Consider the following 24,082-nt stretch of genomic DNA (forward strand, 5'->3'; position numbering starts at 1 on the left):
CTCACTAATCAGCGTTTGAAAGCTTTCTGAAGGAAGTGCTCTGCCCCCACCAGGCTGGCTGGGGACAGGGAGGGGCACCTCTGGGGCTCCTAGAAAGGGCCCCCACCTCCATCCAGACCCCAGCCTCTCTGCAGCTCCCCTGGCCTCACCCTTCAAGGGCACAGTCCCTTCTCCCCTGGCCCCCTCCTCTACCACCAAATCGATGCTGAAAACCCCAGCATCGTGCTGGGGTCTGCTTCCCAGGGACCGTATTGCCACCTGGCTGAGACCCCTCCCCCTCCCTTGTGGCTTTGAACCCTTTCACAATGATGGCTATGCCATCGGCTTTCCTTGCACCACAGGCCAAGTGCATTTTCATTTCCAGGCTGGGAAAGAGAGACTGAGTCTCCCATCGGAGATGCCTGGCTTTCCCACCGCCGGGGAGGATTCCTACAGGACACTGGTGGCTTCATGCCAGCCTTTCCTCAGGCTCCTACCAGCTCTGCAGGCATCTCAAAGCACACGTCCGACCCTGCTGGGCCTGTGCATTCCATCCGCACCCGCCCTACGCCTGTGACCAGGACCTCAAACCTCCAAGGAGTGGGGCGCCTGGGGGGCTCAGTCAGTTGAGCATCCAACTCGATTTGGGCGCTGGCCGTGATCCCAAGGTTGTGGGATTGAGCCCTGTATTGGGCTCTGTGCAGAGAGAAGAGCCTGCTTAAGAGTCTTCCTCTCTCTCTCCATCCCCCTCCCCCACTTGCGTGTGAGCGCTTGTTCTCTCTCTCTCTCTCTCTCTCTCTCAAATAAACTTGAAAAATAAAGAAATAAACTTCCAAGGAGAAAGGCAGTCCTTCAGGCACTTTATTAGCCACTATGGCCTCCCTCACTGCCCCCCCAAGAAAGCTTGATTCTAAGAAAATCTCCCTCTAGCACCTCCCTTTCTCCCTTTAGACTCTTCTCCAAGCCGGTGTCCCCATCTGTCAAGGGCCTTCTCAGTCCCACTGCCCTCATGCCACCTCCTGGTACCCAGCTCTTCAGATGGAACTCGGTGTCCAGGACAGTGGAGCTTTCCGTGAAAAGAGTCCCTGCAGTCCCTGCGCTGCAGCTGGCAGGGGTGGGTTGGGATGCAGAGCGACCCCCTGAGGATGAGGGGCCAGGCCAAGAGCTTGGCCAGAACGGGCGGAGAGGAAAGCCCTGAAGGGCATGAGGAGAGGGCAGACCCCCCTCAAGACGGACAGAGACTGCTTTTGTGCCCTGGATGGTTACACCCATAGTATCTCAGATGCTGTCAGGGGGCCAAGACCCTTGAGGGCAGGCCGGGAGCGGGGGGGGGGGGGGGGGCGCAGGGCCAATGCCCCAGGAGTCCAGAAAAGGGTTCCTCCTCTGTCAGCCAATGTCCAGCTGCATGGTACGGGGTAAGGCATTGGCTAATGCAGTGGCTTTCCCTGCAAAATAGAAGCAATGGTGCCTTGAGTGAATGAAGGGCTCCGGATCCAAAGTTCAGGATTGGGAAGCACCTCACCCCTGCCTTCAGGTGGACCTGGGAGGAAGGTCTGGTCTAAGCTAGAACATTGAGGTCCCTCAGGTTTTCTGGGAGCGCCGTTGAGGTAAGGAGGGGAATGAAAGGGGATACTTTTTTAAAAATCTGCATGGAAAGATCTTTACCCAGTCCATCTGTTTGGCTTCTACCCAGAGCTTTGGTGATAAGGAAGGGCACAGTATGATGGACACTTGACCTCTAATCCTCACAGCAACCTCGACAAGAAGATCATAAATCTCGTTGTACAGATGGGGAAAAGGAGGTTAGAGGGCTTAAGTGACCCGCCCTGGGTCACACAGGTAATAGAGGAAGAGTTCACACGCAGGTCTTTCTATCCACGGCAATGCCCTCCCGCCCCTCAGAGGCTGGACCCACTGAGATCATTGTGGGTGGTGCTTGGGTGTGTCCGTGTACTTTGGCCTCGTGCAAAGGTGGAAGAAGGCAGTCTGCAGAACAGGAGGCAGAAGGAAGAAAAAGAGGCTTTGCGATCCACAACTAGTCCAATAGAAAAGATGGGGAGTGTGGGAACTTGGCCACAAGCCTACGTGAATGCCCTAGAAGGATGTGGCCGCTGAGGAAAGGTGAAAGGCAGGGAAAAAGGGAAAGAAGGGTGAGGGGAGAGAAAAAATGGGATTGGATTAGTCAAAGCCTAGTGCCCAAATCAATGCAGTTCGTATTTATTGAGCACTTACTAGGTGCTAGGCACTGTCGTAAGTGCTTGACTATAGGGTGGGTACTATTATTATCCCTATTTTGTAGATCAGGGGAAACTGAGGCACAGAGCAGTTATATAACTTTCCTACACCTACAAGTCACACCTACAATAAACGGCAGTGCCCTCGACTCCACATTGATCAAGGGGGCTTGATAGGACATGTCACAGTCAGAGGGACTCCAAGAACGGCGCGCACTTCCCTTGGAAGGTGGACTCCAGCTGGTAAAATAACTAAGATTTATGGAGCCCTCACTGTGTGCCAGGCACTACTCCAAGTGCGTCATAAAGAGTAATTCCAGGGGCGCCTGGGTGGCTCAGTCGGTTAAGCGTCTGACTTCAGCTCAGGTCATGATCTCACAGTTCGTGGGCTCGAGCCCCGCGTCGGGTTCTGTGCTGATGGCTCAGAGCCGGGAGCCTGCTTCGGATTCAGTGTCTCCCTGTCTCTCTGCCCCTCCCCTGCTCTCTCTCTCTCTCTCTCTCAAAAATAACAAAACATTAAAAAAAATTAAAAAAGAGTAACTCCATTCATCTTTAACACTGCTCTAGGAGATGCGTACTATTAGTCCCATTTTACAGATAAGCCTGAGGCAAGCCACAGAAAAACAAAAGCCCAGAGAAAATCAGATGTTTCTCCCGCAGCAGGGCTGACTCGAGAGAGCACTCTCCATCCCTCCTTTTTTCTAAGGGCCATCCTGGACAAAGAGAGGGTGATTTGAGGCAGAAGTACCCACTGCTGCCCACTGGGATCCAGACACCTGCCCCAGGGCGGGGTTAGACCCAGTGGCCTCTAAGCCTTCCAGCTCTGAGACTCTGATGGCCACTCAGGGCATAGGAGGAGGTGGAGGGACACTAGGAGACAGCTGGATTCCAATCCTTTGCTCAAAACCCTGGATATGAACCCCACCCCCAATAAAGGAAGGAAGAGGCCATTCACTCTCACCTGCCTGGAAACTAGGATCTTCGTTCATGTGACAAAAGTCTATGGAGGTGACTGTTGGGGGCTTAATGGGGGCTGGAATAATGGGAGGGAGCTCCCGTCCTGCTCAAAGGGCCATTTATTGAACATCTACTATGTGCTGGGCAGAAACTTGGATGTGTCATTTATTCGCCTCGAAACCATTTCACAAACGCAGAAATTGAGACTAGGGTGCAGTCTTAGAAATTGCCCAAGGGGAAAAGTGGTGAGCGCCTGGGCGCGCTGATTCCAAAGTCAGCGGTCACCCAGGGGACACATTGTCCCCACTCTCCTTGCAGAGCTCAGAGCTGATGGGGAGCCCCCACCTCCCTCCTTTGGCGCTCCTGTGTATTCACAGCTGCCTCTCATTCCCTTCTCAGGAGGGGCCCAAGGTCTCGGACACCAGCGTGAGTGGCTAGGGGTCACGCTGGGGTGGGATGAGGAGGAGGAGCGGGGACAGGAGCCGGGGTGTGCGGCACCGGGAGAGAGGTACGGAGTTAGTGGCCGTCGCTGCCAGAGCTGCAGTGGGCAGTAGGGAGTGTCCCCTACTTTGGAGGGGCGCTCGGTCCCTGCCTAGAGAGCCTCATCCAGGAGGCGGGCCCGGGGCACAGCGGGCAGGGGGCGCTGCGGCGGACACAGGCGTGCCGGTTTCCATGGCGACGGCGCCTCGCGCGCGAGCCCCCTCTCTCGCTCCAGCCAGGAGAAGCGAGGGGCAGCGGGCGACCGCTGCAGAGCCGGGCAGGCAGCAGCGCTGCGCGGGAGCCCCACCACCGCTGTCGGGCTCACTCTGGGTGCTGAGGTGGAGCGAGACCCCGCGAAGGGCCGGGCCCTACGGGCACACGCCCCCTGTCCGCTTCCTCCCGGCCCCGGACTCGATCCGCTGAGCTCAGAGGTAGGGGCGCGGGCAGGCCAACCCAGCGCCCCCGGAGACTTCCTCCCTGCCCTGCCAGGTCGGAGGGGCCCGCTGTGCCCTTCCTCAGAGCCTGCAGGAGTGGGCAGCATGGAGGGTGAGTGAGCCCAGAGCTGGGGCTGAGGGTGGGCTGCAAGTGGGATTGGGTCCGGTACTGACTCAGGAGCAATAAGCCAAGAGCAAAGGGGCTGAGGTATCTGATCGCTGAGAGCTGTCCAGAGCCAGGCTCTGTGACAATGTGTGTGTGACAGCGACAGAGAGACCCTGAGAGAGGGAGAGAGAAAGACCTAGAGTGCTCTGTACTGTGTGCGTGTATGTGGGTGCCAAAGACAGAGACAGAGAGACAGGGAGGGAGAAAGAGACCCGGTGCCTCTATGTCCGTGGGTGCATGCACTGCCGCCTGCCTGGGCAGGGGGTCATTGGAAACCAGGTGAGCTCAGCTATTGACCTCATTGGAATTGTCACCCACTGACTTTGCTTGCTAGAAGGAGTGGGAGTAGCGGGGTGGGGGCGGGGGGCACGGTGGTAATGGAATTCTAGACAAGGCTTCTTCCATGCAGAGAGAATTTTTCTCCCTGGAGGAAAGGTGGGTTTATGGACCTGACCTGCATAAGTCCCTGGCATAAGGCTGCGTGCTCCAACCTTACCAAGTGGCGGGGGGAGGGGGGATCCAGAGCCCCATCTCCTCCATGGTGGGCAAGGGAAACCATATTTATGCTAAGAGCCTAGAGGACTGAGGGCTGGTTGACTGGTTTGCTGGGTATCTTTGGGGTGGTGCCTAAACCTCTCTGTGCCACTGGTTACCCATCTGTTAAATGGAGAAACTTACATGAGGCTGGCTTCACAGGGTGGCTGTGAGGGTAAAATAAGACAAGATGTGTTGAACAAATTCATACCAGGAAGAGAGGCTGCTTCGAGAGATCATAAAACCTTGAAATTCCAAGGAAATAATTGCACTGCCAGCGAGAAGGAAAAGAGAGTTTCACAGAATGTCTTGGCGGCCGCACTTGTAGGATTTGAAAAGTACACACACACACACACACACACACACACACACACACAGATGCAAGGGAGAATGCATTACCCAAGATGAATCTGGAAGATTGGCAGAATCTGTAAGAACAGCGTTAGCAAGACACCAAAGGCCGAGAGAAGAGAAGCCAGGGGAAATTAACAAAGGCAGAGCAAAGAGCTTTCGAAGTCTAAGTAAGGAGAACAAGAAGGAATTTGGCTCGGGGCTTGAGGTATGTGGTGCAAGCTTAACACCCAAGGGAGGGCAGGTGGAGCAGGGCACAGGCAATTTTACTCCAAATGACAGAATAAAGAGCATAAGGAGGAAACTGAAGCCCAAGAATAGGCGATAGGAAGAAGGCACCAAAGCCCAGACAAATGACATCCCAGGGACGTGGAGGCAGATGTAATCATTGCCATAAAGGAAATTGTAAAGAATGAAAGAAACACTAGAAAAATGAAGGTAGGCAAAAGTCCTGATTTTCAAAAGGGAAGTAAAGGTAGATTGATTTAAAAAAAAAAAAGGAAAAGAAATCTCTAACCTGCTAAGCTTAATATTGGCCTCTATTAAAATTCTAAAATAGATGACCACACACGTAGTGAAAACTTAGGAGACAATAAAGCAATTGAACATCTCAGGATTTTTTTCAAACGATGCCATCCTGTATTTGCAAAGGTACATGCATGAGCATTTTCACCGCAGGGCAAAACTGGAAAGCATTTCGGTGTCCATAATTAGGTAAATTAAATGATGAAACACAGCTGCAATGGCATAGTAGGTAGGCATTAAGAATCACATTTAGGATTGTGTTCACAGGAATGAAAATATGTTCCCTGCCCACTGTGAGTAATTTTATAAAAGCAGGTTTTAGAACACTTGTAGAGTATGATCCCCTTTGTGCAAAATTCCATGGGCTTATTATTGGAGATATATGTAAAATACATGCAAGGAGATGGTCATTAACATCCTCGCTTGGACTCCCCTGCTTCTGAAAGTGCACCCTAAGACAAGGGCTCCGGAACAGGGAGTCTGTTTGATGCCTGAGAGCGGAAGTCAAGAGAGCAGGACGGGAGAAGGAGAAAAGACAAGAAATGGGTGCACGAACGAGCTGGGTGTAGCTGTGGGCACCTGAGGGCTCTGTCCCTATCGGGACCCTCAGAAGAACGTGCAGAGGGCAACCCAGGTTTGCCCCACGTGAGATGGGAAGCTGCCGCTGTTTGCCCCTCGCGTTGTTTCTCCTCCTGCACACCTAGAAGGTTCCTGTTCTTGGCCTCAAGGAAAACAGAGCAGAGACACCCTCGGGTGCAGGCTTGGTGGTGTGCAGGGAGTGCAAGGAACAATCCACCACGGCTCGACCTTCGGGCCGCAGGGGTGCAGCAAGAGGCGTCACAGACACATCGGCCGCGGGGGTTATCTCGTGTGAGATTTCAGTGACGTTCACTCTCTGCTCTGGTAGTGCTCAGGACTGTTTGAAAAAAAGCACATCATTTTTTTAATGAAAACAAAACATTGTTTACAAGAAGAAGGAAAATAATGTAGTGCTCGTGAGGAGCCGGTATTAGTATTCATTAAAAGCAAATTGGACCGTGGGGGGACCTGCGTGGCTCACGGCTGAGCATCCAACCTGGGCTCAGGTCATGATCTCACGGTCTGAGGGTTCGAGCCCCGTGTCGGGCTCTGTGCTGACAGCTTGGAGCCCAGAGCCTGCTTTCGATTCTGTGTCTCCCCCTGTCTGCACCTCCCCTGCTCTCTCTCTCTCAAAAATAAATAAACGTTAAAAAAAAAAAAAAAGCAAATTGGACCAAGACCACCAAATTTCTTCTTGCAGACTGGAACAAAGATGAATTACGGGATTTCGGCAGGACACAGCAAAGATCTTTGGTGAGAGCCCTGGAAACTGACGGAAAGATGTAGAAAGAGGCTGGAGGACTGATGACGGGGCTTTCATTAAAGCCTTCAGTGCAACATAGAGGTCCTTCGGGCTCCCACTTGGACCTGACGTTAAGTAATGTAGAAGGAAAATAAAAGGCATCCTTATCAAATCTCTGGATAAGGACCACAACACCCACATGGCAAAAGACTCAAGTTTAAGGCTATCTCAACATACAGATCGAAGACAAGAACATGACATGTAAATGTAAGTGAAATGCAAAGTCCTAAAGTTTGGTCCAAAAAGTCAAGTGCATACATGTAGGATGAAGGAGGCCCTGGCTTGTATTCCTGAGGACAATTACTGGGCAGATGAAAGCAGACCGTCAGTGAGATGAGCCTAGAACCCTTTCCTTGAAGAGCCCCTGGCTAGTCTGGCGGGACACAGGTGGGGGGAGGGGGATGATTCCGGGGACCTATCCTTGGTCCCTGGGGCCCCAGGGAGCAGAACTTGGACAGGGGGAAGACACGTTACACTAAGATGATTCAGCTCAACTGTCAGGAAAAACTTCCTAGCACCCAGAGCTAGCCTAGGAGCTGGCTCCTCACCAGATCTCATTATCCAGCTTGGACAAGGGTCATTAATGAGACTTGGACACCAGACTCATTATGCTGATGGGAGCCTGAAGGGGGAATTGTTGGGCGGCTGGACCAAAAATAGGGCCTGGAGGGTTCTCTGAGGGCAAAAGCCCCCTCCCAGGACCTACAGATGGCCGCTGCAGTCTGCTGAGCTCCTGCGGACTCGCTGGGGCCCGCTGGGCAGGAACCCCCATCAGACTTCCCACTGGCCTTGGCCGTGGTGCTCTGTGCGCTAAGTCAGCGGAGCAGAACAGATCAGACCTATACCCCACCCCCACTTCTGGCCCCTGTCTAGTGGCTGCTTGGGCACCCCTGGCAGCCTCCAGCACTGCTCCCCCAGCCTGGCAGAAACATCTTGTCCGGGTGGGTTCTGCTTTTCCACAGCCCCCGGAAACACTGCCAGAGGCGCTGTGTCCTGTGAGATTTTGCAAAGCACCTCACGGCCTTAGAGCTGCTCATCCTGCCTGGGAAGTGGGGAGGGAGACCGTATCACCCCCATTTAACAGATGACAAAACTGGGCTCAGGAGTGGCAGTTTGCCCCAGCTTGAGCTAAAGCAGGTCTGCTGGCTTCTGCACAAACAGCCTAGATTCTGGGGACACCTGGAGCTGTGTCCTCCATGGTGTCCGGCTATCTGGCTTTGTCCTGATGACCAGTGGCACCTTCCTGGCTTGTGGCGAGTGGGGAATGAGAGGAGTCTCAGCTGCTGCTGGGGAGGCAGAGGCCAGGTAGATGCTGTCTGGTTCTCACAGCAGACATGGTCTGTATGACGTCAGTCTGTCCTGCTCCTACCAGTGAGTTGTGGCAATAATTACGGTATTTCTGCTCCCATCATTGTATGGCCAGTCCCCTGCAAAGTCCCCAGGTTATCAGATCCAGGAGAGGCCTGGGCGAGCAGGTGCTCAACCCTGGCTTTAGAGACAAGGAAACTGTAGCCCAGAGAGTGAAACTGACAAACACAGCTAATTTCTACCAGATCAACTTGCGATCTCAATGCAAAAGAAATAATTCAGTCTCTCCTCAAAAACCTTTTGCCGCTTTCTCTTTAATAACTAAAATTGCACCATTGGAGCTTTTTTTTTCCTTTCTGATTTAAGGTTTGACTCCCTTTGAAATGCAAACACTGAAAAGAGGCATTCATTGCACTTGAAGCTGTTGTGAGTCATTTCATCATCTGTGCGAACAAATTCATCAGGATTATTCCTGAAAGAAGATCATGCTAGCAACAGGGAGGGAGAGAGCATAAGTACCTTGGGACAGGGATGCTGAAAGTTCAGGTGGGGATGCCTGGTTGGGAAGTACCGGATGGAGGAAGAATGGAAACCAAAGGTATTAGGTGTTCACTTCCATTACTTCTCAGTTGAGCTCAGGGTAGCCTGGCTCTGCGTCCAGCCACTGTGTGCCTGTTTCTTCAGGAAAGGTTTCAGATGACCCATGCATGGTGTCAGCTTTGCAGCTGGAGCCTGGGGAAGGCAGGGACCCCTCAGATCAAAGATCCCCAGTTGCCACAAAGGGACACTGGAGATCTTAATAGATGGCTGGATGACACCAAGAGAAGAGGAGAAAATGATTGGAGGTAGGAGAACAGAGCAGGGGCTCAGACTCAGCCTGGGTCACCTGGCTTCCTTAATGGACTCTGAATCCTGGAGCGAAACTGCCTCCTGTGCTCTCAGAGCATGTCTCTGCTTCTGAGCTTCAATTTCCTATCTGTGAAATTAACAGTTCTTTCCTTGTCAGAGATAGCTTGATGCTGTATCAAAAGTAGTGCAACAGTAATAGAAACAGTACATATCAGAGCCAATGGAATACAGCTAAAGCAATTCTTAGAGGCAAATTGATAGCCTTCAGGACCTATATTAATTGCCACCCTTTATTAATTGTCTCCATGTTCCGTGCCCTGTGCCAGATAGTGGGGATCATTCTGAGATAGCTTCTGCCCCAAGGCATTTCTAGCTTCGTGGAAGAAAAAACATTTCTGCACCTAGCTGCAGTAGGAGACGGAACGTGACCAGTGCTACAGGCAGACCATGGGGAAGAAATCAGGGAGCCCTTGAAAGGATGCTCCTGGGCCTTACCTAGAGCAAGAAAGAGGAGAGACCCTTCCCTTTCTGCTCTCCCCTTAAATTCCTTCTACCTTTATATTCTAAGGTCTGAAATTCCTTTAAATGTGCTGAGAGTATAGGCTAGGTTTAATAGGTGAGCAAAGGGTAGCTCAGAATCTTCAGTTTTTACCGAGAGGTAAATGATTTGCATCAGAACCTTCTTTCCAGAATCTAGGTTTTGATGAATAAAACAGAGAAATCTGGAGAGCTCCAGGAGGAAGTGAGGAGAGATGAAAGGATCTCAGAGTAGAAGGGAAAGTGCAAAAAGAGGCTGGCTTGGCTCATTCTTCAGCCCTCAGCCTTGGCCTTTGCCAATCCAAAGGATTCTGGGAGACCCACCTGCTCTTACTCACTGAGAAGGGGCCAGGCTTGCAAGACCTGTGCTGCTGTGGTGGGTGCCTGGGATGTGGCGGGCTTGAGCTCGGCTGCCAGGAGGGACAGAAGTGAGGGCACAGGTCTCAGGAAGCCTCCTTCCTCAGCAGCGATCTCCCTACGTGGCCACCTCTCACTCAGCTGTGGGGCCCCAACACAGAGCTTGCCCTGGTTGGTTTCCTTGGGAACAAACCCAAATGAACTGGGTCCTCGCTGTAATCCCTTGCCCCCTGCTGCTTCCTGCCACATAGCTGATTTCATCAAGACGCAGCCCTTAGGTCTATGAGGCCCTTTATCATTTACTCTGATGCTTACGGAGCCCGGTAACCACCCCCTGAGGTAAGGAGGTGCAAGAAGCCCAAGCCATCTACCTTTGAAAGCTGAGGAGAACACAGGGAGGGGAAGTGGATCTCCCCAGCTCACAGAGGAGTACTAAGGGGCATGCAGGGTTAAGCTCCCCCATCGGCAGTCCTCAACCCCAAACTAAATATTCCTCCTTGTGAAAACTGCAAAAGCAGCTTTAAGAAACGTTCCCAAGCTTCTCCTTCAAACCAGATTCCCACACGCACACACCCCTCGCCATGAGCCCCTCTTTCCCGTCTGCACCAGCGAAGACTTCATGGAAGATCGCATGGCCTATTAGAGGAAGCAGAGGGAGGGCTGCTATCTCATCTGGGGAGCAGGAATCTTGGGGCTCTGCCCCTACCCCTTCCAACTGTTCCTGGGGTTTTGAGCCTGGACTCCACAGGTTCTAAGGGGGGTCAAGGATGATCAAGTTGGATGTCCTTGTATTAGTCAAGACATTGAGCTACAAGCAACAGAACTGGTCTCTGGCTAACTTAATCAACAATGGGAATGTACTGGAAGAGTGTGGGTAGTTCATCCAACAGAAGGAAAAGCTGTGTCATCAGGATCCAGAGCCAAATCCAAAGCAGAAAAGGTCAGATTGGCCATCCTTCGGCCAGGGGCAAATGAAGACTCCTGATTGACAGTCCCTCTAAGGTTTCATGTAGAGAGGGCTTCCTCTCCAAGACTAGAAGGGGTAACGGGTGCAAGGGGAGCCACAACCCTGCATGCCCACCACTCCCCTGAAAGTGTGTGAATGATCAAGTGCACTTTTAGAGCTTTCAAAGACGGTGAATGCTATCTGGACAGGGACCATGTCTTGGTATATCAGGACAAAGCACTAGGAAAGCATCTGTAAAATGAGTTCAAATGCATCAGAGTCTCAAAGAGTTTGGTGGCCCCCACAATGTGAAGCGCCTTAAAAGCACAGACCATGATGAACTACAATGGTTCGCAAATTTGTTAACACCTGAAAATCACCAGGGGCACCTTTAACAAAACTACCAGTGCTTGGACCCCATTCCCAGAGATTCTGATTCATCTGGAGGGAGTGCTGTGTTGTTAAAAGCTAGGTGATTTGGATTTGAGTTGGTGTCTAGAACCACTGGTGTAATCAGTTTAAAATCACATTTAAAATCAGAGCTTCCTCCTGATTGCAAAGGTCAAAATGCAAGTCAGTGAAAAGGAAAATAAAAATCACTTGAAATGTCCCTGTGGACAAACACTATTTTTTGTGCGTTATTTGTACACACACCTGCACAGCCTTTTACACAGAATGCAGGTTTGTCATAGATATTATTTTGTAGCTGTTACAACCAGTGGTCAGTATTTCCCCCCCCACCATTAGATCTTGTTCCCTAGGATAAGTCCCTAGAACTGGAATGGCCGGATCCTGGAGCAAGTCCTTTGCAGGGTGCGGGATGGACGTGCCCACTGTGAATCTTGAGCTGCTGTGTGCTCCCCCAACACACACACACCTCCCGCTCACCCTCAGCCACACTCCGGCCATCACTGAGCACTTTTTTTCTCGGCCATCCTAATCGATGAAAAGGTTGTTCTTTAAAACTGCACTTCTTTGATCACAAACGAATTTCAGCTCTTTGTCTTATGTGTTCATCTGCCATTTGTGCTGTTTTGTGTCGTATTCCTCAGCAGGTCCCTGGTGCCTCCCGCCCGGGTCACGTTCACTCAGGAGGCTCTCAGGAAGGGCTGTGGGATGGTGAGCCCCACGTCTCAGGGGTGAGGCACGGCTCCCATGTGGTACCAGGATGGACCAGCAGGTGGCGATAACAATGTTATTAGTGGGGATTGCTGTGAACGCAGGGAAACACATACCCAGCCTGATTCTGGGCTCAAGGCATTCATTTTGGTGGTGTTTTCTCCCTCACACATCTTTCAGGCTTTGCAGGGAGGCCCAGACCAAGAGTATTATGAGGATCTCACCCTCACATACACTGTGTAACTTCCCACTGTCAACACTACCGCTATTGAGCTAAGGCGTAGGGAGCGCAGTGTGCCAAGGTCCTTTTACTCATTATCTTATTGATTCCTCACCACTCCTCCTTTCAGGGCATGTGAGCTTACGTTCCATTTTACCAGTGAGAACCCTGGTTTCCAGGGAGGTGACGTGACCTATGTTAGGTCATAGCCAGGCATCGTGTGTTTCAATTTTCAAGATGATAATGCTGAGTTCCCATAGAGGTGAGGCAGTGTTTCAGCCCTTCGGGGCTGCTATATAACAAAATACCGCAGGGCGGGGCGCCGAGAAACAACAGAAACTCAGTTCTCAGCTGTGTCCTCACATGCTGGAAGGGATGAGGGAGCTCACTGAGGTCTCCTGGAAAGGCATTCATTCCATTCATGACAGCTGGCCATCATGATCTAATCACACCCCAAAGGCCCCCCATCGCCAAATCTCATCACATTGGGAATTGGGCTTCAACTTGTGAATTTTGAGGAGACACAAACATTCAGTCTATTGCCTGAAGTCGTCAGGAAGGAGGCAGGGGGGAAGGCTGGGACTTCCCAGTTTGTGCGTGTCCGCTCTTTCCAGGTTCTTCGGTCCAAGTCCTTTAAGTCTGTGGTTCTCGGACTAGACTGTGCATCGGAACTGCCTGGAGGATGTGTTAAAACAGCTGGGTTTCTCGTTCCCCAGGGTTTCTGGTTCCCTAGACCAGAGGTGAGGCCTGAGAATCTGCATTTCTAATGAGTTCCAAGCAATGCTGATGCTGCTGGCCAGGGCCACACACTGAGTACTAGCCTACCCCAATCGTCTCTCTGGCCCCCAGCTTTCAGTGGCCTGGGCTTGCTCCCTGAGGCCACCCGAGTGCCTAGGAGGCAGCCATTATTATATCCCGCGACCTCCAGGAAGCTCCGCCCCAGTAGGGAATGGTTTCATTGGGCTCAGCAGATAAGATTTTCATAGGCTTTAATGTATCTATCCACAAGGGCACTGGGCATGCCAGAAAGGACAAGTCCAAGGTACTAATGAGGTCTCGGGCTGGCTGGCCTGGCGCAGCAGGGGCGGGAGGCCTGCCTGCTGCCAGCCCGTCTCACCCCGACCCAGGGGAGTTGCCAGGAATCCTCTTCAAGAAAGGATCATCATGCTGAGAGCTGCATGGACGGTAGAGACAGATGCCCAGCTCAGCCAAGGGTCTAGAGATGGGCAGGGTTGCTCCGGGCTCCTCCCAGGGACAGACTGCAGAATATAAGCTCACTTAGCAGTTCTCTGAGGCCGAGGGAAGGGCAGAGGGCAGACAGACCGAAATGTACCCATGCACACGCACAGATGTCTTCGAGCCGTGGGGACTGATTCAGAGCTGATCTGGGGCTCAGAAGGCATGAGCTGCCTGGAGAGGCTCCCAACAGACCCTGGGAGGGGGGTTCCTTCCAGAGGAGCTTGTGAAGGCCCTCCAACACCAGCAACGCCAGCTTGCAGCAGGGCCCTGTCGCCTGGTGTCAGAATCCACCTTTCCTTCCCTTTCCCCTTAGCCACTTACTGAACCATTTACTATGCACGGGCGCTGAAGAGACGTTAGGGATACGACTTCCAAGGGTGGGGAACAGAAACCAATTACCCTGAAAACAAACAGAATATTGGCTGGAGGAAAGTAAATAAGGTGCTATGACAGATAATAAATAGGGGGGCACCTACTTGAAGCAGAGTGATCGGGTCAGGCTTCTCAGAGAAGACAGCCTTTAAGCTGAGGGCTAAAGAGGGGGAGGAGACAGAGCAACAGAGCATAATGGGCAAAGGAGAATGTGGCAGGAGCCAGGTGAGAGATGGCAACAGGAATCAGACCGCAGAGTGTTCTGGAGGCCAAGTAAAGAGTTTGGATTGTATTTGAAAGACAATGAGTGTTCTGCAATAATTCTTAGTGGCTACTGCCGAAAATACTGCTGGAAAGCGGATGGGATCCGACAGGGGAGGGATCAGGCTGACATATTGGAGTCCATTGGTCAAGCTTGGCATTAAAAAAGAGGCCACAAGTGTGCACTGGTGGTTTAGTGGTGAGCAGAGCTGCCTTCCAAAACAAGACCTCTGATGGAGCCCTCAGATCTAATTATCAATTACAGGAAATACAGGGGACAGAGTAAAACATGTAAAGTGACATCACAAGGGAACACTCAGCGAAATCCAGTCTGCGAGAAATTCTACAAATGGCTCACTCATTTATATGACAAATAAATTGTAGGGGGAAAGAGGCAGAAGGAGAACCTAGAAAATAAAAGAGATTAAGAGCCACATCAACCAAATGCAACGTGGAGGTGATGGTAGATTTTACAGTAATGGGCCTTAACGAATCACATTTGCAACGTCACATCGCCATTCCTCCTACTGAGCGGTAGAAACCATTTCTCCTGCAGCTTGAATCTGGGCTGATGTTGTGACTTGCCTGGGCCACCTGATGGTGGTAGAAATGACGAAGTGAAAATTCTGGAGCCTAGGTCTTAAGAAGCCCGGAGCCTCTTCTCTTGCTGTCTTGGAAGCCTGTAGCCACCAAGTTGTAAAGAAGCCCTGTGGGGGCTCCCGGAGGAGGAGAGATCATGTGGGGAGAATGCAGGCACCCCGGCCAATGGCCGGCACTAACCACCAACCATGTGAGGGGGGTCATCTTTGGCTTCCCGGCCCCAGTCAAGCCATCAGGTGACCACAGCTGTATGGGCAATCCCAAGAGAGACCTGCAGAAGGGCCGCCCAGGCTGCCGAGCTACAGGGCCACACCACTAAATTTTGGGGTGCTTTGCCACATAATAACAGGTAATAGAAACAGATATCTTTTTGTTGTTGTTTAACTCTTGCAGTTTTTTTCTATTTTAAATTTACATCTTTTAAATCTACATCTTTTAAATTTACATCTAAGTTAATTAGCATATGGTGCAACAATGATTTCAGGAGTAGATCCCTTAATGCCTTTACCCATTTAGCCCTTCCCCCCTCCCACAACCCCTCCAGCAACCCTCTGTTTGTCCTCCATATTTAAGAGTTTCTTATGTTTTATTCCCCCCTCCCTGTTTTTGCTTCCTTTCCCCATGTTCATCTGTTTTGTATCTTAAAGTTCTCATATGAGTGAAGTCATATGATATTTGTCTTTCTCTGACTGATTAATTTATTTAGCATAATATCCTCTAGTTTCATCCATGTAGTTGCAAATGGCAAGATTTCATTCTTCTTGATTGCCGAGTAATACTCCATTGTGTATATATATACCACATCTTTAACCATTCTTCTATCGATGGACACTTGGGCTCTTTCCATACTTTGGCTATTGTCAATAGTGCTGCTATAAACATTGGGGTGCATGTGCCCTTTCGAAACAGCACACCTGTATCCCTTGGATAAATACCTACTAGAGCAATTGCTGGGTCATAGGGTAGTTCTTTTATTGTTTTTAATTTTTAATGTTTTTTAAAATTTATTTCTGAAAGAGAGACAGCATGAGCAGGGGAGGGTCAGAGAGAGAAGGAGATAAAGAATCTGAAACAGGCTCCAGGCTCTGAGCTGTCAGCACAGAGCCCGACATGGGGCTCGAACCCATGAACCGTGAGATCACGACCTGAGCCGAAGTCGGATGCTTAACCAACTGAGCCACCCAGGCGCTCCGGGGTAGTTCTTTTTTAACTTTTTGAGGAACCTCCATACTGTTTTCCAGAGTGGCTGCACCAGTTTGCATTCCTACCAGCAGTGCAAGAGAGATCCTCCTTCTTCGCATCCTCGCCAACATCTCCTGTTGCCTGAGTTGTTAATGTTAGCCATTCTGACAGGTGTGAGTTGGTATCTCATTATGGTTTTGATTTGTATTTTCCTGATGACGAGTGATGTTGAGCATTTTTTCATGTGTCGGTTGGCCATTTGGATGTCTTCTTTGGAGAAGTGTCTGTTCATGTCTTTTGCCCATGAAATCTTGTTTGGCTCCTCACTCGAGCAAACCAATTATTTAGAAATTACATAACAGGGGTGCCTAGTGGGCTCAGTCAGAAGAGTGTGCAACTCTTCATCTCAGGGTCGTGAGTTCAAGCCCCATGTTGGGTGTACAGATTCCAATAAACAAACAAAGTTTAAAAAATTATGTAAAAATCAGAGGGGCGCCTGGGTGGCTTAGTCGGTTAAGCGTCTGACTTTCGCTTAGGTCATGATCTCACGGTTCGTGGGTTCGAGCCCCGCGTCGGGCTCTGTGCTGACTGCCAGCTCAGAGCCTGGAGCCTGTTTCGGAGTCTGTGNGACTTTCGCTTAGGTCATGATCTCGCGGTTCGTGGGTTCGAGCCCCGCGTCGGGCTCTGTGCTGACTGCCAGCTCAGAGCCTGGAGCCTGTTTCGGAGTCTGTGACTCCCTCTCTCTCTGACCCTCCCCTGCTCACGCTGTCCCTCTCTCTCTCCTAGAAATAAATAAAACATTAAAAAATTTTTTAAAAAATTATGTAAAAATCAGAGAATTTGAGTACTGGATGCTGGGTAGTTGATAATATTAGGACATAACTATCAATTTTGTTAGGTATCATAATGATACTGTCATTATGTGGGTTTCTTTTTTAATCCTATCTTTTAGCAATACAAACTGGAAATGTTTATGGATGAAAGGAAGTGACATGATATTCCAAAGAGAGGTGGGTGAAACAAGATTAGCCTTGAGTTGCCCATCGTCGAAGCTACGTACGCTTGTGCACGCTCACTATAGTGTTCTCTCTTGTGCATGTCTGACATCTTCCATGTTAAAATAAAGCTGTTTGAGTGTAACTGGATGCCCTGGAATGCCTCAGCAGGGGGTATCACCTCTTCCTCTCACTGTGCACTTGAAGTTTGCAGCGTCTCCGCCCCCACCCCCACCCTGAGTGCCCCTGCTGGTCCCTCCAGCCCTGGTCAGGCCAGCTCATTGGCCCTTGAGCATCTCTAGCCTCCAGATCCCAAGCCTCCGGTGGGTCTCCAGGCTAGCGGCAGAGCTCTGGATGTAACAGATGGCTCCCCAAAGACTCTCCATCCCCTGGAGCAGGCCACATGCAGTCCCAGAAGCAGGTAGGAGGAGAGTTTATGAGACAACACCATGAGTCACCACATCTAATGGCTTCCCAGAGGAGCTGTGTTTGAACACTGAACTCCTACTTCGCAAAGGTGGCTGGGGACGCGCACGCTAAAGCCTGAAACTGATTTGGAGACACACAGGGCAGGACCGCCTCTGCTGTGTATTCCGGAGCCGCCTTGAGAACGTCACAGAACCCCTCTGATCTCAGTTCTCCCATTTAAAAAAAATTTTTTTTAATTTATTTCAGAGAGAGAGAGAGAGAGAGACAGCATGAGCAGGGGAGGGTCGGAGAGAGAGGAAGACACAGAATCTGAAACAGCCTCCAGGCTCTGAACTAGCTGTCAGCACAGAGCCCGACATGGGGCTCAAACCCACGAACCGTGAGATCATGACCTAAGCCGAAGTTGGACACTCAATTGACTGAGCCACCCAGGCACCCCTCAGTTCTCCCATTTCAAATGGGGCTAATACCTAACATGTTTACCTCGCGGGGTAACTGGAAGGGTTAGATAAATAGATACCTATGCAAGTGCATCATCAGACGCTGAGCCAGTGAAGCAGCTGACACCATGATGGGATAGAGTGAAGGAGGCAGGGTAGCCTTGGCTTTGGATGGTCTTCTGGTCAATTGAATGTGTGCCTTTGCTCTTACCCTGGTTCAGAGACCTCTTTCATTGTCCATTCCTCTATTGCCTTCTTGCCTTTCCTAGCTAACGTTCCGTACAAGAGATGAGGAGAGGAGATGAGGAGAGACAACGAAGTTTCTGAGGGTATAATAGTCAGGGTCTAAAACGCTCAGAAAGTGTTTATCTGGAGGTTAACAGAGGGTGTTTATGGGGTGGGGGAAGGGAGGTAAGAGAACCAGCAAGGGATAGATGAGCACCCAAGACTGGCAATCCCAGGAAGCTGTCAAGGAGAGAAAATAGTGTAGAGAGAGAATAGTGTAGTGGAGAGAAAATAGCTAGAGTCATGGAAGAGGGTCACCTAATAGGAGCTGTATCTATAAAGACGGCCCCACAGGCAGAACTGGGCCAGGCATGGAGGGAGTCGGGAGATGAATACCCTGACTTCTGCCTTCTCCAGTCCTTTACTCTCCTTCAGTGCTTTCCATTGTCGGAACCTGGTCAGAAACCAGAGAGCAAGGGAATCAGGCTGATGTAGTCCTTAGAGGTCAGCCTCTGGGGCAGACAGCAGGGCTAAAAAGGACGGAGCCCAGATGGGGCCGAGGCAGGGGGCTTGTATGTGAATGGAGAATAGCCAATATTGGGAAATGAGCTGTGGACAAGATGAGTCGGGGGTATGAGATGAGCGTTTGGGTGCTGGGGGTTGAAAGTGCATCTGGTTGCAACTGGTGCTGAGCACATGATCGGGGCGCTAGGGCACGCTCAGGAAGGTCTGAGATAGGAAGGTCTCACCCAGTGGCAAGGAGTCAGTCATCTCTTCCTTGCCAAAGATCCTGACCCATATGCTCCTTTGCTTCTAGGGGAGCCCTCCCAGGCTCCCAACGGCAGCTGGCCCCCAAGCCAGAATGGGAGTAATGCCAAGGCCACCCTGGCTGCAAACTTCACCTTCTCCTCCTACTACCAGCACTCCTCGCCAGTGGCGGCCATGTTCATTGTGGCCTATGTGCTCATCTTCATCCTGTGCATGGTGGGCAATGCCCTGGTCTGCTTCACCGTGCTTACGAACCGGCACATGCGCACTGTCACCAACATGTTCATTCTCAACCTGGCGGTCAGCGACCTGCTGGTGGGCATCTTCTGCATGCCCACCACTCTCGTGGACAACCTCATCACTGGTGAGTACAGGCGACGGAGGCGGCGAGAGTCCCCTCCGCCCCCCACCGAAAGCATTGCTGGCTTGGTCTCTTGGCCAGGATGTCATTGTCTCAAACTCGAGACAATCTTGTGGCTGAGGGATTAGGTTAGAGAAAATAGATGCAATGACTAATTATTCTCTTTGTTCCAGGCATTGTATGACCAACTCTTCCTGCATCACCTTTGCTAACCGTTACAGCAATCCAATGAGTCATGTGTGGTTCTTATTCTCCTGATTTTGGGGATGGGGACACTGATGCTCAGAGTGATTAAGGGACATGTGCGTGGTTACCCAGCTGAGTGTCAAGTCCCATGTCCTCACGCCCATGTTTCTAACCACTACACCATTCAGTGTCACTCTCCTGGGTAGCGCCCCTGGGCAGGCCTAGAACCCGTGGGAAGAAGTGGTAGGGAGGTAGGTTTCCTCTGAATAAGGACCTAATAATCCACTCATTTGAGTTGTTCTCCAACGAAAGAGAGTTCTGTCCTACAGGTAGTGAGCTGCCTGTCACTAGGAGTATCTAAGTAGGGACCGGCCGGCCATTCAGCAGTGACTTGGTAGAAGAGATTCAGGCAGAACTAGACCACCCAACCTCTAAATTCCTGCCTGTTCATCTTCCAAATGCCAGAGCGATCACACTGCTGTCTGCTCTCTCCCGTGTGGTTTGCCTTTCTTGTTTCAGAATCAGGCTCCACAGACCCCGAGACTCTAGACGGGAAGGACTATTTTCCAGGGCCATGGAGACGCCTGGAGGGCTGAGCTCGCAGGCTCTGAGCTCAGGGCTCCCGGAGCCCAGCTCCCGAGCCTGAATAACCCCGTCCAGGGCTTACCAGTGACGTACCCAACTTGGGGCAGGGGAGTCAACTATGTTTCTATAGGTTTCAAGACCCGAGAAGTAGAACCACGCAGAGAGCTTTTCCTCGGCTGCCCTAGCTGCCCGGTGGGCCCTTCACTCACTGCTGGAGCTCATGTTCTTTCAGGGCTGCCAAAAACACACAAACTGCTCATCCTTCTGCCCAGCACACCCAGACCTGCACGCGTGCATGCACACGCACGCACAAGCACCAAGCAAGAGTGATAGGACGAAGTCACTAGCTGGGTAAGGCGGTGTCTGCCCGTCCTTTTCATGTGGCTCCATTTTATTTTTTTTTTAACTTTTTCAGAAAATGTTCACTTTATTTACTTTTTGACAGACAGAGAGGGCATGAGCAGGGAAGGGGGAGAGAGAGAGGGAGACACAGAATCTGAAGCAGCTCCAGGCTCTGAGCTGTGTGTTAGCACAGAGCCCAATGCGGGGTTCGAACTCACGAACTGCCAAGATCTTGACCTGAGCTGAAGCCGGACGCTCAACCGACTGAGCCACCCAGGGGCATGCCTCAATTTTAGAAATTGTTGGAATAACATATTCAGTGTAGAGCCTGCTTAGGATTCTCTCTCAATCTCTCTCTCTCTCTCAAAAAAAAAAAAAAAAAAAAAAAAGATCACCCTTCTAGTGGTGAGAACTGACCGCGGTAGTTGGACTGCTCAGTTCCTCCTTTCTGGAAGTGTGTAAGCAGATGGCAGGATGGCCACCAACAGACCATGAAGGAAGATCTGAGCCACCATGAGGACTGGTCTAAACGGCCCAAGGCGTCTGGCTCTTTGCGGATGAGGCCCTCACTCTGTCATGGACTCTGTCATTGCAGGGTGGCCCTTTGACAACGCCACGTGCAAGATGAGCGGCTTGGTGCAGGGCATGTCCGTGTCGGCTTCCGTGTTCACGCTGGTGGCCATCGCAGTGGAAAGGTGAGAGCGCTCCCGGCTGGGTTATTCCTGGCTGACAGAGGCCCGGCCCTCGGAAGAGCCACTGTCTCCATCGTTGTGCTGACCAGAAGGCTGGGGCTAGATCGTGAGCCATAAAGGGAAGGGTCGTGGGGCTGTCTGCCCTCTACACTTGGGGGCCCTGCAGAGAATAAACACCACCTCCTTCTGGAAGGCCTGGAGGCAGCTCCTGCGGAGGTTGAATAGGGATTCCTGGGTCTTATGGGAGCTTGAGGGCAGGCCTTGTTTCCTAAGTGGTGGTTCCTGCAATTCAAGAGCTGAACCGGGAAAGCCAGTTTCCGCGGCGGGGGGGGGGGGGGGGGGGGGGGGGGGGGGGGAAGGGTGCTCCCTGTTTCTGCTCCTTCACTCCCCCTCCACGCCCCCTTTGCTGTCCCCTGGCCTTCCAGCTACCTCTGGTCTCTTTCCGCCTCAGATTCCATCAGATTCTCTGATGAGCCTACAGAAAGGAGCCCGGGGCCAAGAAAGGCTTGTAAGCAATAAAAACTTACCCAAATGCACACAGTAGGTCCTTCTTCCCTCCTCCACCTCAGTGAGCACTTGCACTCAGGGTTCATCTGGGCACTTTTGTCCAGAGCATGGGAGGCAGGCAAGGACACTGGCCAAGATGACATGGGGACAGCCTGTCATGTAGACTCCACACCTGAACTCCCCAAGGTTTTCTGGAGAATCCATAAACAGCTAAAAATGTTCTCTGCTACACCTACCTGATCAGCCTACGCAGGGACAGAATGTGCAGACCTATCACTTGGCTAGCTGCCAGCTAATCAGCTTACCCGCCCCCCCCCCCTCAAATGCACAAACAGGATTGTTTGCCGCATCCTCTCTCCTGGTTTTGCCTTTGTTTCTTGACTACTCAGTGGGGAGCTGATTCCCGCTCAGGTGAGAAACTAGTTTGCTTGCAAATGAACCTAGATCTGCCTGACTGCTCTTGGAAGCTGCCCACGGTGCGGTGCGAGGACGCACTTGGAGTGCCCCCCACCCAGCCTCAACCAGGGCAGCTCTCGCCCCTGCCACGGGGACCCCTGGGCCCCGTCCCGAGCCCGCCTCTCCTTCCTCCCTCCCCGCAGGTTCCGCTGCATCGTGCACCCGTTCCGCGAGAAGCTGACCCTGCGCAAGGCGCTGGTCACCATTGCGGTCATTTGGGCCCTGGCTCTGCTCATCATGTGCCCCTCGGCCATCACGCTGACCGTCACGCGCGAGGAGCACCACTTCATGGTGGACGCCCGCAACCGCTCCTACCCGCTCTACTCGTGCTGGGAGGCCTGGCCCGAGAAGGGCATGCGCCGGGTCTACACCACCGTGCTCTTCTCGCACATCTACGTGGCGCCGCTGGCGCTCATCGTGCTCATGTACGCGCGCATCGCCCGCAAGCTCTGCAAGGCCCCCGGGCCCGCGCGGGCCGGCGGGGAGCAGGCGCCCGAGGGCCGGCCCGGGGCGCGGCGCCGGGCCCGGGTGGTGCACATGCTGGTCATGGTGGCGCTGGTCTTCACGCTGTCCTGGCTGCCGCTCTGGGCGCTGCTGCTGCTCATCGACTACGGCCAGCTGAGCGAGCCGCAGCTGCACCTGGTCACCGCCTACGCCTTCCCCTTCGCCCACTGGCTGGCCTTCTTCAACAGCAGCGCCAACCCCATCATCTACGGCTACTTCAACGAGAACTTTCGCCGCGGCTTCCAGGCCGCCTTCCGCGCCGGGCTCTGCCCGCCCCAGTGGGCGAGCCCCCGGGAGGCCTACTCGGAGCGGCCCGGCCGGCTCCTGCGCGCGCCGGTCTCCGCGGAGGTGCAGCCCAGCGACTCGGGCCTGCCCTCCGAGTCGGGCCGGAGCAGCGGGACGCCCCGGCCCGGCCGCCTCCCCCTGCGCGGTGGCCGGGTGGCCCACCACGGCTCGGCCGGGGAGCGTCCTGGCTGCTCCCACCTGCCCCTCACCATACCAGCGTGGGATATCTGAGTGGGATGGGGAGTGTGGGCCCTTGAACCTGGGGCCCCCAACGGGACAAGGGAGGCCCGGACACAATAGCGGCCAGGTGTGGTGTCAGAAGACGGGGCGTGCGCCTCCCTTTAAAATACAGCTACGAGCTGTACCTTCTCTACTGCCTTCCCCCTTGCGGGGAAGGAGCTAAATTTCCACTACACCCTTCCCTGTGGGGGACTCCACACACACCCTCTCACTGAATCCCGACACGACTTTAGGAATCAGTTTTCTGGTACCCCTTTCTCCAGATGTGAAACTGAGGACCAGAGAGGAGGTGAGGAGGTGAGCCTTGGCGGGGCTCTCAGCTGGAAATCTCCCAGGAGCCCCACTCCAGTGCCCTTATGGCCATCTGCGGCCGTCTCCAGAAGGGCCCGTGAAGGTGGGGCACAGTGAAATGGGTACATCCTAATTCTGCAGCTGGGAAGATCGGAAAAGCATAATTGTCCCATCCATTTGATGCTTTGTGTCCATGTCCCGGGGTCTCTTATGTATTACGGAGTCCACTCCACCTCACCCTTTCTGGGAGAACCCGCTGTGCCCTTCCAGCCAACTCTGTGTAGCTGTGCCTTGTTTGTTCCAAGAGGTATTCTGGGCTGTTCTCTTCTCCCCGGAGAGCTACAAGGGGACGTCGCATCTGAGCAGCTGCAGAAGGAGTGTCAGTTGCAGACCCTCTGGGTCTTGCTCTTCGGGTCTGAACCCAGAGAAAAGAGGAGGCCTCTCCACCATCACAGGCCCAGGCAAGACCTTACCAGGCGACAGGCAGCTGCATGGCCACAGGGAGGCCTCAGTTTATTTATTCGTGGACAGGAGGAAAGGAAAGCACAGTTGCTACTCACAGCCTTTGGAAGGACATCAGCCCAGTGGAGGTGCAAGCACAAAATCTTCTCAGGGCCCTGCTTCTCTGTTCCCTCGGGGCTCTGAAGGGACGTAGGCCAATCAAAGCTGGGTGGCCTTTGGGGCCTCCTGGACGACACACATTAAACCCCTCCCTGGCACAGAAACTTGTCCTCTGAAAAGGGGC

The 24,082-nt window shown here is 52.5% G+C and overlaps 1 protein-coding gene across 1 annotated transcript; it reads left to right on the top strand.

Moving 5' to 3' along the window:
* Positions 1 to 3,900: 3,900 nt before the first annotated feature.
* NPFFR1 (neuropeptide FF receptor 1) lies at positions 3,901 to 23,037 on the top strand. The gene is made up of 4 exons (XM_039233309.1): positions 3,901 to 4,196; positions 18,938 to 19,252; positions 20,958 to 21,057; positions 22,161 to 23,037. Exons 1-4 carry the CDS (start codon positions 4,190 to 4,192, stop codon positions 23,035 to 23,037), a joined length of 1,299 nt encoding a protein of 432 aa, XP_039089240.1. The 5' UTR covers positions 3,901 to 4,189.
* Positions 23,038 to 24,082: the final 1,045 nt, after the last annotated feature.

The sequence above is a fragment of the Hyaena hyaena genome, unplaced genomic scaffold (genome assembly GCF_003009895.1).
Source record: "Hyaena hyaena isolate Hyena2069 unplaced genomic scaffold, ASM300989v1 scaffold_73, whole genome shotgun sequence".
NCBI classification, from domain to species: domain Eukaryota; kingdom Metazoa; phylum Chordata; class Mammalia; order Carnivora; family Hyaenidae; genus Hyaena; species Hyaena hyaena.

Bases quoted from the DNA above. Each gene is read 5' to 3' on its own strand.
- NPFFR1 (XM_039233309.1), top strand. The intron at 19,253-20,957 runs GTGAGTACAGGC...CTGTCATTGCAG, and splicing joins CGTGGACAACCTCATCACTG to GGTGGCCCTTTGACAACGCC. The intron at 21,058-22,160 runs GTGAGAGCGCTC...CCCTCCCCGCAG, and splicing joins GTGGCCATCGCAGTGGAAAG to GTTCCGCTGCATCGTGCACC.